The sequence below is a fragment of the Trachypithecus francoisi genome, unplaced genomic scaffold (assembly GCF_009764315.1).
Source record: "Trachypithecus francoisi isolate TF-2019V2 unplaced genomic scaffold, Tfra_2.0 Lachesis_group2, whole genome shotgun sequence".
NCBI lineage: Eukaryota > Metazoa > Chordata > Mammalia > Primates > Cercopithecidae > Trachypithecus > Trachypithecus francoisi.
Window position 1 is genome coordinate 105,735,865 of NW_022681465.1, and position 17,539 is coordinate 105,753,403.

Genomic DNA, 17,539 nt, shown 5'->3' on the forward strand with positions numbered 1-17,539 from the left:
TCTTCTGGCTCCTGATTCAAGCAAAAGCATGAAGGCAGGGATGTGTAAGGTATGGCTAAGATAAAGTAAGCTACAGGGACAACCCTGGGTGAGATGCCAAGACCTAGTCTCTACACAAAAAATTAAAAGAAAAAAATTAGCTGGGCGTGGCAGTATGGGCCTGTAGTCCCCGCTACTTGGGAGGCTGAGGTGAGAGGAACTCTTGAGCCCAAGAGTTCAAGGTGGCAGTGAGTTATGATCGATCACACAACTGTACTCCAGCCTGGGTAACAAAGTGAGATTTTATCTCAAAAAAAAAAAAAAAAAAGTAAGGTATGGGTATACTGGGCTGGCTTGGGGAGGTCCTTGATTGCCCAGTATCCCTAAGGAAAGCGTGAGTTCATTGTGAGCACAGTCAATCCTACAGTCCTCTGATTCTCCATAGCACCAAGTACAAAGCAAATCCAAAGCAGGAAGGAACTTTGTTACATTATCTCAGAAACTAGTTTGATAATAAGTTATGTATTTCTACTCTAGATAAAAAGTAAGCGACTTACAGTACTGGATAAGAAACACAGATCAAGAAAACACTTTTATCAGCAATAGGAAGAATAAATATGAAAGAGGTGATTAGACAAAAATAGATTTCTATCTACCGAAATGGTTTAGTCATGTTCCTGCCTAGGTGAGGGTCTAAATGAGCTTGATATTTTAATTGACATATTTTTTAAAAAATCTAAATCCACAATCTACATAGTTAATTTCTGTTATACAGACCAACCTTTTCTATGTGTGGCAAAACTTCAGGAGTTTCATCAGCCTCAGGCCCTAGAAAAGAACAATGCGTTTTCACTCCAGTTTTATGAAAGCACTAAAAACATACCTTCTCAGTTGGCATTTCATAATCATATAACTTAAACTCCCTCAGTCAAGTGACACATCATATATTTTATTAATATTACATAAATTTATTGGTATGAAAGTATTATTTTGGAAATGAAGTTATAAAATTCTTCAATTTCTTAAAAAATATTTTATATAGCTCCAAAAAATATTGTAACTATTTGGAATTATTTTAGCTAAAAACCAAAAACCCTATTTTGGCTGAATTATTTTAAGTACAGCATTTGTAACTACATAAAGAAAAAACTACCTACTTTCTCGATGTCGTTATCTCTTCCAGTACAGGTACTTAAAGCTTAAATGAACTCATGCTGTCTGGAGTTGGGCATGAAAAGAAATTCCCCTTATAGGAGTCAAAAGGACAGGAGGTCATCCTAGACACTATGGAAGATTGCTGCATTGCCTCTGTGACTGCAAATTCACTACCCACTCTCACCCTGTCACCTCTGAGACAAGCTGGCAAACAGCAATTCACACCCAAGTTTGGTTAAAGGAGGATCTGGAAAAAAGATAGTTCTCCTATGTTGTTCCTTTTACATTTTTCTTTCTTTCCTTCCTTCCTCCCTCTCTCTCTCCCTCCCTCCCCCCCACCTGACCTCAAGTGATCCACTTGCCTTGGCCTCCCAAAGTGCTGGAATTACAGGTGTGAGCCACCGCACCCAGTCCATTCTACTTTCATCATCAAGACCCAAGTATTCTGGCCAGGTGCGAGGTCAGGAGTTTGAGATCAGCCTGGCCAACAAGGTGAAATCCCGTCTCTACTAAAAATACAAAAATTAGCCAGCATGGTGGCACGCGCCTGTAATCCCAGCTACTTAGGAAGCTGAGGCATGAGAATTGCTTCAACCTGGGAGGCAGAGGTTGCAGTGAACCGAGACTGTGCCACTGCACTCCAGCCTGGGCAATAGAGCAAGACTTTGCCTCAAAAAAAAAAAAAAAAAGAAAAGAAAAGAAAAGAAAAAAAGACCCAAATATTCTGACACACTTGAGTAGGAATTCAATTTTGGTTTATTTTGATTAGGTAATGTCTACATAGCTAAAGTAAAAGCAAGTAACTATCTACTGAACCTCAAAATGCATCCTCATAAGCAAGAGGGGTTTTTCAGGGGGAAAAATAAGCATAAATATTCTTGCTGAGCTTCACATCCTAAAAGATAATAATAATAAACCCATTTTTTCCCTCACTTCACCTTTGCAATTTGATGATAAAAAGCTACAGCATGATAAGCAAAAAGTCATAAGAATAAATAATTTCTTATGCTTGGTTTAGAATTATTCCTGTCAACAAGTGATGACATATTTCATTGTGTATATCCTACTTAACATTTTGTATCTCTACTTGGTTAAAATTTTAACACCAATGAAAGAAACATTTTAAAATAATAGATACATCTTCAACTATCTTTGCAAGGAGAGGTTTTTTTAAAATAAAATTTCAGATCCTTGGGGGATTAGAATTCAAAAACAGAAAAAGAGATTTCACTTTTCTTCCTTCTCTGAATCATAAAGAAACAACTCTCATAGACATTTTCTCCCATGTTGTCTTTAACAACTTCATCTTCAAAACCATAAAGCAAAAAAAAAAAAAAAAAAAATCGAAGGTTCCCAATCATCTGAATGGAACCCCTCTTGGCCATGGGCATTCCAAAGTTGGTTCAGGCCTTGAAGGGAAGAAAGCGTCACACGTGCCTCATTACACCCTCCTCCGTTTTGGAATTCAGGAAAAGCCAACCAGCGTTAACATCAACACAGACCTTAAGTCTGTTAAAAAACATTTATAATCTGCTCTGTCTGAACCTTGCTACCTGTAAGCTTCATCTGCATGATAAAACTTTGGTCTCCACAACCCCTGATCATCATAACCCAGAGATTCATTTCTATTGATTCCAGGTCTTTAGATAATAACTCTTTCAACCAATTGCCAATCAGAACACCTTTGAATCCACCTATAAACTGGAAGCCCCTGCCCCCACCTTGTTTCTGGTTTGTCCCACCTTTCCAAACCAAACCAATGTACTTCATCTTACACATACTGATTGATGTCTCACGTCTCCCTAAAATGTATAAAACTAGGCTGTGCCCTGACCAACTTGGGCACATGTTCTCAGGGTCTCCTGACAGCTGTGTCACAGGCCATGCATGGTCACTCATATTTGGCTCAGAATAAATCTCTTCAAATATTTTACAGAGTTTGACTCTTTTCGTTGACAAAATGATCACTCTCTTATGCCAACAGTTACTATTTTATAAACTTAATTAATAAAATATTTTACAGTAATTTGATTACTATATTAAAAATAAACACATTTAGAAGGAATTATCTTTTCTAACTACAAATTTTACTTGAGTTTTTACAAATACATAATTCTTGAATTTTTGTCTATCCTTTAATAAACCATAAAAAGAATTTTCTTTCTTTTTTTATTATACTTTAAGTTCTAGGGTACATGTGCACAATATGCAGGTTTGTTACATATGTATACATGTGCCATGTTGGTGGGCTGCACCCATTAACTCATAATTTACATCAGATATATCTCCTAATGTTATGCCTCCCCCTCCCCCTCCCCACAATAGGCCCTGGTGTGTGATGTTCCCCTTCCTGTGTCCAAGTGATCTCATTGTTCAATTCCCACCTATGAGTGAGAACACGTGGTGTTTGGTTTTCTGTTCTTGTGATAGTTTGCTGAAAATGATGGTTTCCAGCTGCATCCATGTCCCTACAAAGGACATGAACTCATCCTTTTTTATGGCTGCATAGTATTCCATGGTGTATATGTGCCACATTTTCTTAATCCAGTCTGTCACAGATGGACATTTGGGTTGATTCCAAGTCTTTGCTATTGTGAATAGTGCCACAATAAACATATGTGTGCGTGTGTCTTTACAGCAGCATGATTTATAATCCTTTGGGTATATACCCAGTAATGGGATGGCTGGGTCAAATGGTATTTCTAGTTCTAGATCCTTGAGGAATTGCCACACTGTCTTGTAAAATGGTTGAACTAATTTACACTCCCAACAGTGTAAAAGTGTTCCTATTTCTCCACATCCTCTCCAGCACCTGTTGTTTCCTGACTTTTGAATGATCACCATTCTAACTGGTGTGAGATGGTATCTCATTGTGATTTTGATTTGCATTTCTCTGATGGCCAGTGATGAGCATTTTTTCATGTGTCTGTAGGCTGTATAAATGTCTTCTTTTGAGAAGTGTCTGTTCATATCCTTTGCCCACTTTTTGATGGGGTTGTTTTTTTCTTGTAAATTTGATTGAGTTCTTTGTAGGTTCTGGATATTAGCCCTTTGTCAGATGAGTAGATTGCAAAAATTTTCTCCCATTCTGTAGGTTGCCTGTTCACTCTGATGGTAGTTCCTTTTGCTGTGCAGAAGCTCTTTACTTTAATTAGATCCCATGTGTCAATTTTGGCTTTTGCTGCCATTGCTTTTGGTGTTTTAGACATGAAGTCCTTGCCCATGCCTATGCCCTGAATGGTATTACCTAGGTTTTCTTCTAGGGTTTTTATGGTTTTAGGTCTAACATTTCAGTCTCTAATCCATCTTGAATTAATTTTCGTATAAGGAGTAAGGAAACGATCCAGTTTCAGCTTTCTACTTATGTCTAGCCAATTTTCCCAGCACCATTTATTAAATAGGGAATCTTTTCCCCACTTCGTTTTTGTTGGGTTTGTCAAAGATCAGATGGCTGTAGATGTATGGTATTATTTCTGAGGACTCTGTTCTGTTCCATTGGTCTATATCTCTGTTTTGGTACCAGTACCATGCTGTTTTGGTTACTGTAGCCTTGTAGTATAGTTTGAAGTCAGGTAGCGTGATGCCTCTAGCTTTGTTCTTTTGGCTTAGGATTGTCTTGGCAATGTGGGCTCTTTTTTGGCTCCATATGAACTTTAAAGCAGTTTTTTCCAATTCTGTGAAGAAACTCATTGGTAGCTTGATAGGGATGGCATTGAATCTATAAATTACCTTGGACAGTATGGCCATTTTCATGATATTGATTATTCCTATCCATGAGCATGGTATGTTCTTCCATTTGTTTGTGTCCTCTTTTATTTCACTGAGCAGTGGTTTGTAGTTCTCCTTGAAGAGGTCCTTCTCATCCCTTGTAAGTTGGATTCCTAGGTATTTTATTCTCTTTGAAGCAATTGTGAATGGGAGTTCATTTATGATTTGGCTCTCTGTTTGTCTTACTGGTGTGTAAGAATGCTTGTGATTTTTGCACATTGATTTTGTATCCTGAGACTTTGTTGAAGTTGCTTATCAGCTTAAGGAGATTTTGGGCTGAGACAATGGGGTTTTCTAAATATACAATCATATCATCTGCAAACAGGGACAATTTGACTTCTTCTTTTCCTAACTGAATACCCTTGATTTCTTTCTCTTGCCTGATTGCCCTGGCCAGAACTTCCAACACTATGTTGAATAGGAGTGGTGAGAGAGGGCATCCCTGTCTTGCGCCAGTTTTCAAAGGGAATTTTTCCAGTTTTTGCCCATTCAGTATGATATTGGCTGTGGATTTGTCATAAATAGCTCTTATTATTTTGAGGTACGTTCCATCAATACTGAATTTATTGAGAGTGTTTAGCAAGAAGGGCTGTTGAATTTTGTCAAAGGCCTTTTCTGCATCTATTGAGATAATCACGTGTTTTTTGTCTTTGGTTCTGTTTATATGCTGGATGATGTTTATTGATTTGCATACGTTGAACCAGCCTTGTATTCCAGGGATGAAGCCCACTTGATCATGGTGGATAAGCTTTTTGATGTGCTGCTGGATTCAGCTTGCCAGTATTTTATTGAGGATTTTTGCACTGATGTTCATCAGGGATATTGATCTAAAATTCTCTTTTTTTGTTGTGCTTCTACCAGGCTTTGGTATCAGGATGATGCTGGCCTCATAAAATGAGTTAGGGAAGATTCCCTCTTTTTCTATTGATTGGAATAGTTTCAGAAGGAATGGTACCAGCTCCTCCTTGTACCTCTGGTAGGATTTGGCTGTGAATCCATCTGGTCCTGGACTTTTTTTGGTTGGTAGGCTATTAATTATTGCCTCAATTTCAGAGACTGCTATTGCTCTATTCAGGGATTCAACTTCTTCCTGGTTTAGTCTTGGGAGAGTGTATGTGTTCAGGAATTTATCCATTTCTTCTAGGTTTTCTAGTTTATTTGGGTAGAGGTGTTTATATTATTCTCTGATGGTAGTTCGTATTTCTGTGGGATTGGTGGTGATATCCCCTTTATCATTTTTTATTGCGTCTATTTGATTCTTCTCTCTTTTCTTCTTTATTAGTCTTGCTAGCGGTCTATCAATTTTGTTGATCGTTTCAAAAAACCACTTCCTGGATTCATTGATTTTTTGAAGGGTTTTTTGCGTCTCTATCTCCTTCAGTTCTGCTCTGATCTTAGTTATTTCTTGCCTTCTGCTGGCCGTTGAATGTGTTTGCTCTTGCTTCTCTAGTTCTTTTAATTGTGATGTTAGGGTGTCAATTTTAGATCTTTCCTGCTTTCTCTTGTGGGCATATAGTGCTATAAATTTCCCTCTACACACTGCTTTAAATGTGTTCCAGAGATTCTGGTATGTTGTATCTTTGTTCTCATTGGTTTCAAAGAACATCTTTATTTCTGCCTTCAATTCGTTATGTACCCAGTAGTCATTCAGGAGCAGGTTGTTCAGTTTCCATGTAGTTGAGAGGTTTTGATTGAGTTTCTTAGTCCTGAGTTCTAGTTTGATTGCATTGTGGTCTGAGAGACAGTTAGTTATAATTTCTGTTCTTTTACATTTGCTGAGGAGTGCTTTACTTCCAATTATGTGGTCAATTTTGGAATAAGTGCAATGTGGTGCTGAGAAGAATGTATATTCTGTTGATTTGGGGTGGAGAGTTTTGTAGATGTCTATTAGGTCCACTTGGTGCAGAGCTGAGTTCAATTCCTGGATATTCTTGTTAACTTTCTGTCTCGTTGATCTTTCTAATGTTGACAGTGGGTGTTAATATCTCCCATTATTATTGTATGGGAGTCTAAGTCTCTTTGTAAGTCTCTAAGGACTTGCTTTATGAATCTAGGTGCTCCTATATTGGGTGCATATATATTTAGGATACTTAGCTCTTCTTGGTGAATTGATCACTTTACCATTATGTAATGGCCTTCTTTGTCTCTTTTGATCTTTGTCAGTTTAAAGTCTGTTTTATCAGAGACTAGGATTGCAACCCTTGCCTTTTTTTGTTTTCCATTTGCTTGGTAGATCTTCCTCCATCCCTTTATTTTGAGCCTATGTATGTCTCTGCATGTGAGATGGGTCTCCTGAATACAGCAAACTGATGGGTCTTGACTATTTATCCAATTTGCCATTCTGTGTCTTTTAATTGGACCATTTAGCCCATTTACATTTATAGTTAATATTGTTATGTGTGAACTTGATCCTGTCATTATGATATTAGCTGGTTATTTTGCTCGTTAGTTGATGCAGTTTCTTCCTAGCATCAATGGTCTTAAAAGAATTTTCAAATTTTCTACTTTCACTTTAGAGAGGCAAAATGTAATGGTATACACGAGAAATAATTATAAAGCGTGAAATTCAAAGAAAATGGCCAGAGAAGCATGGTTTAACTTATACACAAAATTTAACTTATACACAGGTGTTTTACGGCCAAAGCTATTATATTTGCTTAAGATAGTTGGCTTATCTTTATCTTTCTACAATTTGGTTAGAATTTACCCTTTGAATTGGGACAGAGGTCCATATTAGAACACAGTCAGCTATAAAAGCTAATAATTTAATAATTTACTTGTACGTGATTTAACCTAAGTCTGGAATTATAATAAAATGAGCTTCTTGTTCTGAATACTCTGAAAGGAGTAAAGGCAAGAGAGAGCTGCAATGAAGTGCCAGAATGGAAGAGAACTACCAGTTCTATGGATCTCTAGTCACAGCTGCTTTAGGGCAGCAAGAAACACACAAAGCAATAATCCTGGTGCATTTGGCACTATTTTTTTATTTTTATTTTTTAGAGGTGGGGGTACTGCTTTGTCACCCAGGCTGTAACACAGTGGCACAATCATAGCCCACTGACACTTCAAATTCCTGGGCCCAAGGGATCCTTCCAATTCCATCTCCCTAATAGCTGGGACTAGAGGCATGCACTACCTCACCTGGCCATGTGGCACTTTTAAAGGAACAGCCTATGATACTTGTGACTCAGAAGTTCGAGGAGAGTGGTGACAACAGTGCACAGATGCCAATGGCATCACAAGGCATCAATGGCTGGCACTCAGGAGGCCAAATGGGCAGGAGGTTGGAGTTATGGGAATATAGGACATAGTGGAACCCTGTTTTAAAATAAATACTAGACTTGGGTATGAGAAAAATAAAAACAAATTTTTGTGTAAATATTGATGACACCTGCTATAGTCAAAACCCAAAGGAGAGGCCAGGCGCGGCGGCTTACACCTGTAATCCCAGCACTTTGGGAGGCCGAGGCGGGTGGATCACATGAGGTCACAAGTTTAAGACTAGCCTGGCCAACATGGTAAAACCCTGTCTCTAATAAAAATACAAAAATTAGCCAGGCATGGTGGTGCATGCCTGTAATCCCAGCTGAGGAGGGATTCAGGAGGCTGAGGCAGGAGAATCACTTCATCCCCGGAGATGGAGGTTGCAGTGAGCAGAGATCGTGCCACTGCACTCCAGTCTGGGAGACAGAGAGAGGCTCTATCTCAAAAAAAAAAAAGAAAAAGAAAAAAGAAAATACCCAAAGGAGAAAGGAATGCCCAGGGCATGACATTATCCATGACACCTCTGTCTGAAATCGTTCAATACATTCTTACAAAAAAAAAAAAAAAGACTTCACCCTCTAAGATGATATCATTACAGCTTTATAAACACAATTCTTTTTGTTTAATCTATAACTACATCTTGTAAAAAGTGCTAAATAGTTTTTACTAAATTTGGAGGTTATGTTTGGCATACTCTGAATTATATTAGGCCATTAGATACTTATTAAACCTTTTAAAAATCACAAAGTTTTTTATATTTAAAGAGGAACATTAATTACCACTTGTACTTACATTTGTTTAATGATTAATTTATTAAACTTCCATATCTAAGACAGAAAAACTTGAAAATTACTATTTAACATTTAAACATTGATAACAAACTTAAATTTCCTTAAACAATTTAAACTAAAAATTTGACATAATTTTTTACCATTTCAAAGATATAAAAGACTACTGCTCTTAAACTAATTCTAAAATAACAGTATCATTGGTGTAATTCATTCTTCTTTATTTCTATAGTTGTTCTTATACCTTTTAAAGATTAAAGTAATACTCTGATACCTTTCCAGAGTTACAGACTACCTGATATTTTGTTGGGGCATGAGATTATTTCTCTCAAGATTATTCCATCTGATCAGCCAATTATCTGGTTTTACTTGAAAATAAATACCTTAAACTTCACAAAGGTTACTTTTTGTAATCTAATGTTTTGTCCCAGAATGCTTTAAGTTTTACTTGGTTGGTGTTACAAAAGCTTTTGTCTTGTCACTTATTATGTACAGATAAGTTATGTAGTATTATTAGAAACTTATTCCTGCCATTTAGTATCTTATCCTGATAGGCAGGGCCATCTAAGGCTTTTATTTATTAAGAGATAAGGATCTAGTCTCTGCAGAAAAGTCTCCTTAATTGGATATCAGGTTAATTTGTCATCTGGGGACACAGACCCCACTTTATACGTTTTTTGTGTCACTGCTGGTACTGTGTGGTGGGCCTTTCTTTCCTTGGTACAATTCTTACTTTTTCCAGGACTGCCTGACTCTTTCCCTACTTAAACAGTGATAAACAAAAAATCCTATGATTTATAAATAGATATGTATTTAATTAAAAAATCAAAATGCACAGGTATTAACAGGCCCCCATTTCTTAGTCATTAAAACTTTCTTTTTTGAGATACGGTTTCACTCTGTCACCTGGGCTGGAAACATGGCTCATGCAGTCTCAACCTCCTGGGCTCAAGCTATCCTCCCACCTCAGCGCAGCATGCACCACCATACCTGGATAATTGTGTGCGTGTGTGTGTAGCGACAGGGGTCTTGCTGTGATTCCCAGGCTGGTCTGGAACTCTTAGGCTCAAGCAAACATCCTGGCTCAGCCTCCCAAAGTGCTGGATTACAGGTGTGAGCCACCACACCCAGCCCATTCTTAAACATCCTGCTATAGTTGCTTTTCTTTTTGTATTGAGACAATCTTTTGTACACTCTTAACATTTTTTGAGTATCATTATGAACTCATAGTCTTTTCACAAACTTATTTCTATGAACTCTAAATTACTGGGTTTTTATCCCTACTTAATGTATCAGTTTGGCCAGTTTATCACAGTTTGGCCACAGCACCATTGAGCTAACCATTTATTCCTCCAGCACTGGCCCCAGACATCCTTGAAAGCATCCTTGCTTTTCAGTAATAACGGTACATTCAGGCTCATCCTGATATTGTCATGCTCCAAAATGGATCAGCTACCCTTTAAGAATCCCTGGTTTATTTAGCATTCACACCCTTAGCACCTATATACCTGGTATATAGTAGGCCTAATAAGTATTTGTTAAAAGAATAAACCATATTAAAGACCAAACTCTAGACACTAAAAGTACACATAAGAGCTGGTGGTAGGCAAAAGTGGTACTGCTTTGTTGCTGTAGCAACAGAGCAAGAGAAGACAGAGCTTTTTAAAGTTATCTTTCCAAAATGTTATCAAGTCCTTGTATCCTTTTCTTATAATACTAGGTTTCATTGAACACTATAAATACTACGCTGTGACACAATATACCTGAAATTCACTCTGGAGGAAGCATTGGTAGACACTGCAAAAAGATAGACAGCTATCCTCTAATATAGCTCAAACCAAGGCAAAACTGGCCTGTGTGACTGCCAGTCAAGAAAAACATGAAATTCTTATTAAAAATCTTATGAACATAGGAAATAAACTTTGTTTTCAAATTTCAGCCCCCAAATCACATTTTGAGTAGCAGATACTAATGGCACCTGAGCTGCTACTCCCATAGGTAACTCTATTAACCATGATCTAAGTCAATAGCAACACTGATTTCATATTTATAAATGTATAGTAAGCCAGGCTCAGTAGAGCATGCCTGTAGCCCCAACTATTTGGGAGGCTAAGGCAGGATAATTTGCCTGAGCCCAGGAGGTCAAAGCTAATCTGAACAACATAGTAAGACCCCATCTCTACCAAAAAAAAAAATCTCTATATCTCTATATCTATATCTATATATCTATCTAGATATATAGATATATATAGTTGACCAGACTAGTTGTAAATAAATGTATATCTAACTAAGTCTTCTATTTTTAGGCAAAGACTAATTTCCTTTATATGACTCTACCATGAAAACATACCTTCACTATTTTGGTGGTTCAATGAAAGTCCAGACTGGCGAAATGACCCAACGAACATTGAACAATTTTTTCTAGTCCTAAAAAATCAATTAATTAATAAAAATAAATTTTAAAGTGAAAGAAAAAATAGTGTTTCTCATTCAAATACAATTTAATTTTTCTTTTTCACTTAAAAGGCTTTCCAAATAGGATACTTTTTTTGCTATATCATTCCAAATATTTTTACAATCATTACCAATTTGTTAACATTTTCATTTCAAGTAACTGCAAAAATGAAGGAGAGAGCTGAAAAATAATAAATGACCTGAGGAGTGTACACAAGCTAAACTACATTTAGGTCTAAAAGTGACTTTGGACGTGACTGTCTGCCAAATAGCGGTAGGAAGGTCAGGGAAAAAATGGTCCTGAAATATGTAGTTTGTCTATCTACATCATCAAATACACTGATAGTTTGTCATTACAGTTTTAGATGTAAGCGAGAGTCATTAATGATAAATTTCTCCAGGCATTACTTACCATTCTTGTATTTCACAGCAGGCAAAGAAAAGGTAGAGAACACCGAAGGGAAGAAGTTAAAAAGCAAAATAAGGGTCATGCCTAATCTGCAATTTTGATCATCTGCCCTGTGATAATTAAAAGCTGATTAAAGAAAGGCAATCAGCTAACTATAATTTTCCTCCGCCTAATTTACTGTATAAATGTAATCAAGACACCTTCCTTTAAAAAAAAAAAGCCTCTCGTTTCAGCTGTTTTAAGAGCAGGTTTTAATGCAGCAGGCACAACTACTGGAATCCTATGCAAGAATAATTAACCATTCTCTCCTGTCCAAAAACAGAAGTGATCAATATAAGCTGCCTTCAAATAAAAATGAGACTATTAATGTAGAATGATAATTTTTGAAGCCAATAGAAAAGAATGCTGATTTTTTCCCTAAAGTGTGATTCTTTAAGAACAAGCTGATTGAAAACAAAATAAAACTATAGTTTGAGTTAACAATAGAATTTTTTTCCCTTAATTGCAAGAGTATTTAAGACACAATCTGAAAATAGAGCAAAGCATCATCTAAATTATTACAAATAGTTTTTTATGTTAGGTAAGACTACAAACAACCTAAAGGTCCAGTAGTAGAGGAATAATTAAATGAATTATAGTAAAGTCAGTAATACAATAAGGTATTATAAGGTCATCAAAATTCACATTTTTAAAAACATTATGAAACAAGAAAATAACTTTGACAAACAATTACTTAAAATTTAAAAACAGGATACAAAACTATCTGCAAGATGATCCCAATTTTATAGAAAGTATGAACAAAATCAAAAATATAAATAAAGCCTAACATAAAATGTATCAAAATGTTAACAAATGGTTCTCTAGGCGGGGAGAATATGGATGCTATATTAGTCTTCCTTCCTCTTTTCTTTTTTCTACTTCTCTAAATGTTGGTAGCTGGCGCAAAAGAGTTATTTTACAACAATAGCAGTTTTCAAACTTTTTGATCTTCAGACTCCTTTATACTCTTAAAAATTATTGGTGTCGGCCGGGTGCGGTGGCTCAAGCCTGTAATCCCAGCACTTTGGGAGGCCGAGACGGATGGATCATGAGGTCAGGAGATCGAGACCATCCTAGCCTACATGGTGAAACCCCGTCTCTATTAAAAAATACAGGCCGGGCGCGGTGGCTCAAGCCTGTAATCCCAGCACTTTGGGAGGCCGAGACGGGCGGATCACGAGGTCAGGAGATCGAGACCATCCTGGCTAACACTGTGAAACCCCGTCTCTACTAAAAATACAAAAACTAGCCGGGCGAGGTGGCGGGCGCCTGTAGTCCCAGCTACTCGGGAGGCTGAGGCAGGAGAATGGCGTAACCCGGGAGGCGGAGCTTGCAGTGAGCTGAGATCTGGCCACTGCACTCCAGTCCCGGCGACAGAGCGAGACTCTACCTAAAAAAAAAAAAAAAAAAAAAAAAAAAAAAAATACAAAAACTAGCCGGGCGAGATGGCGGACGCCTGTAGTCCCAGCTACTTGGGAGGCTGAGGCAGGAGAATGGCGTAAACCCGGGAGGCGAAGCTTGCAGTGAGCCGAGATCGCGCCACTGCACTTCAGCCTGGGCTACACAGCGAGACTCCATCTCAAAAAAAAAAAAAAAAAAAATTATTGGTGTCTTATACTTATTTATATTTACATATTAGAAACTAAAATGAAGAACAAAATTAAATATGTATAAATTTTTAAATGACAGCAATAATCCAGGAACATATTAATATATTTTTATGAAAAATTATCTTTCCCAAAATGAAAAAATTAGTGAGAAAAGTTGTAATGTTTGACATTTTAAAAAATCTCTTTAATGTGTGGCTTAAATGAAAGATGACTACCATCCTGTATCTGCTACTGCATTCAATCTGTTGCCATATATAATTTTATTTGAAGTATATAACAAACATCTGGCTTCACACAGATATGGAGCTGGAAAAGGGAGGAGTATTTTAGTAGCCTTTTTGGATAATTGTGAATATTGCTTGGGTACAGAAAATAACACCCCAAAATATGACACCATGTCATGCTGAGTACTCTGAATGAAAGAAAATCGAAAGGCCTGAGAAATAAGCTTCAGAACCAAGGTCTCCATCTGACCTTCCCTCTCACCCTCCATCCCATTTCTCTGATCTTTTCTTTCTTTAAGCACCTGAAAGGACTCTCTCCAGAATTTCCTTATCTGACTGAAAAACTTTCTTGAAAAAATAAAATAAAATGGTCTTAAAATCCCCTCCCTAGGAATCTCATTAAACAACTAGGAAAGAATAACCATCAAAGAAAACACTAAAAGTCTCTAAGGCCAGGACAGGACACTATGTCCAGACAAATTCTTTATCTATTCTTCTGACAGCAGCACCAAGAGATTACCCAATACTTTATCTGCATAAGACAACTTTTGTTCAGAATGAAGTTCTGCCTCTCATCTTCCCATCAATTCCCCCAAAACTTAGAGGAACTTGTCCCAGGCCATTGTTTTTTGGGCATATTCATTTCCCCTGAAAATCATTTACTGCTATAACCTCCATCTCCTCTTCCCCTGTGAATAATGGTATATAAACATCTGGACCTCACTGGGTTATTGGGTAACCACACTCCTGTGATTTTCCCCCATGTACATTAAATAACCTTTATATGCCTTTTTATTCTATAAATCTGTCTTTTGTCTGTTCATTTTCAGCAAACCTTCATTGGGGGTACAGGACGCTTTCCCCCTCTACCCCTAAAATATTCTTTATCAATATTACAGCAAAATTATTTAATCAATAATACTTTCCTAAAAGGGAAATGTAGGAAACTGAAGCAAAATTAATGAACTTTTTGTGTTCTATTACATTAAAACCCACAGTCTATCTTGCACTTTTGAATGGGTCTTTTACCTATACATGATTTTGTAACATCATGCATTGGTCTTTTAGAAAATACTTATGCACTGAGTTATGTACATTTTCTTAATGTTGACACATTTCATTATAAAATATCCAAAAAATCACCTCTCAAATTAAAAAAAAGTGAAACCAGTTTTCTTCTAATGCTTACAACTCAAACAAGTACACAGGTGTTTTACTCAAGATAAACATTATGGCTGCACACAGTGGCTCACACCTGTAATCCCATCACTGTGGGAGGCACAGGCGGGTGGATCACTCGAGGCCAGGAGCTCAAGACAAGCAAGGCCAACATGGCAAAACCCTGTCTCTACTAAAAATACAAAAATTAGCCAGACAAGGTGGCGCACACCTGTAGCCCCAGCTACTTGGGAGGCTGAGGGACAAAAATTGCTTGAATCTGGGAGACAGAGGTTGCAGTAACCCGAGATCGCACCACTGCACTCCAGCCTGGGTAACAGAGTGAGACTCTGGTTCAAAAAAAAGATAGACATCACATATGAGTATGCACAGAAATGCTTTAAGCATACTTCCCATTTCATCACACAGAATATTAAAAATATATATACTCAAAGGTGGAGACTTACTAAAATTAATAATTTTCCTGCCTCATCAAACACAAATTCTATTAAGTGAAACTGCCTTCTTTTTATTTTTGTAACTGAGAGCACATATCAGTGAAAAAACACAATGACTACTAGTATTCTTTGGTGCCATTGCCTTGATTCCTACTAAGACTCCAGCGTTTTACCCACCATTACCATAGCACTATTGTGCAAATGTCGATTCCATGAAATAGGCAACTAGTGTGTTAGTATTATTATGAAAATAGTTTTGACCTCACAGACCCTCTAAAAGAATCTCATGGGCCGGGCGCGGTGGCTCAAGCCTGTAATCCCAGCACTTTGGGAGGCCGAGACGGGCGAATCACGAGGTCAGGAGATCGAGACCATCCTGGCTAACACGGTGAAACCCCATCTCTACTAAAAATACAAAAAATTAGCCGGGCGAGGTGGCGGGCGCCTGTAGTCCCAGCTACTCGGGAGGCTGAGGCAGGAGAATGGCGTGAACCCGGGAGGCGGAGCTTGCAGTGAGCTGAGATCCGGCCACTGCACTCCAGCCTGGGTGACAGAGCAAGACTCCGTCTCAAAAAAAAAAAAAAAAAAAAAAAAGAATCTCATGGACTCCCAAAGTGTTCACAGACCATACTTTGAGACTCATTGTTTTAAAAGAACTGAAAGGATAGTTTCTTTTTCTTTCTTTCTCTTTTTTTTTTTTTTTTTTTTTTGAGACAGAGTCTCATCTCACTCTGTTGCCCAGGCTGGAGTGCAGTGGCACGATCTCAGTTCACTGCAACTTCCACTTCCCAGGCTCAAGCAATTCTCATGCCTCAGTCTCCCGAATAGCTGGGATTACAGACGCCCACCAACACGCCCGGCTAATTTTGTATTTTTTATTAGAGATGGAGTTTCACCATATTAGCCAGGCTGGTCTCAAACTCCCGACCTCAGGTGATCTGCCTGCCTCGGCCTCCCAGAGTGCTAGGATTACAGGTGTGAGCCACTACACCTGGTGGAGTTTCTTAAGGTATAATAATTGTATGAAGTCTAATTTCAGTAAGTTTTACAAATTCTTCCTTCATGCTATGCTTTTATCTGCAGCCCCTTTATAAATTTGCTATGCTTTAAATTCGCTTTTAAAATAATAGAGAACTAAGTTAATCTGATTTAATGCTTCTTATGAAATAAAACTTATCTAGAACGTGTGCAAAATAACATATATTTTTGCTACAAAATGGGCAATTATTCAAAAATATACAACAATTCTAAAACTCTTAAAAATGAATATTCATCTTAGATGTGTAAAATGACAAAAATACCTACAACGTAATGAAGCCAAAAACTAGTTTACTTACTGTAACAGAGCTTGATTTCGTTCTGTTTCATCTTGAGACTGCCAGGAAAAAAAACAGTTTTTTTTCCAATTGATAAATGTTAATTCAACACAACAAGCTAAAAAAATTAATATTTAAAGTAATTTTTGTGTTATTCTTTCTTAGTTTATTTTTATTGTGGTAAAATACACATAAAATTTACTGTCTATTTACTATCTGTACATTTTTAAGTGTACAGTTCTCTGGCATTAAGTATACTCACACTGTTGTACAACCAAGACCACCATGCACCTCCAGAACTTTTTCATTTTCCTAAACTGAAACTCCATGCTCATTATAATGACAGTTAACTCCCCACTCCCCTCTCCACAACCCATGGCAGCCACCATTCTGCTTTCTGTCTTTATTGATTTACTACTCTAGAAACATCATATGAGAGATATAAAATTTTAATCATTCTGTGACTAGCTTATTTCACTTGGTAGAATATATTCAAGGTTAATCTATGTTGTGGTATGTATCTGTATTTCCTTCCATTTTAAAGCTGAATAACATTCTATTGTATGTATGTACCACATTTGGTTTACTCATCTATTGATGGACACTTGCAGTGCTTCCACCTTTTTTGGTTACTGAGAATAATGCTGCCATGAACATGTGTATACAAATATATCTATTCAAGTCCCTGCTTTCACTTCTTCAGCATATACAATCAGAAGTGAAATTGCTAAATCGTTAAGGTGGTTTTATGTTTAATATTTTTAAGGAATAGCCATACCGTTTTCCACAGCAGTTGCATCATTATACATTCCCATCTGCTATGTACAAGGGTTCCACTTTCTCTACATTCTTGCCAATACTTGTTATTTTTGGGTTTTTTGAAAAAAAAAAAAGTCATCACAATGAGTGAAAAGTGG

General features: G+C 37.2%; 1 protein-coding gene across 1 annotated transcript in view; it reads right to left on the reverse strand.

Moving 5' to 3' along the window:
• The window catches only part of ANKRD31 (ankyrin repeat domain 31), a 185,979-nt gene that overhangs the window by 132,856 nt on the left and 35,584 nt on the right, over positions 1 to 17,539 (reverse strand). The window contains 3 exon segments of the mRNA XM_033179887.1: positions 761 to 807; positions 11,305 to 11,381; positions 16,644 to 16,681. Coding sequence (XP_033035778.1) covers positions 761 to 807; positions 11,305 to 11,381; positions 16,644 to 16,681 — 162 coding nt within the window.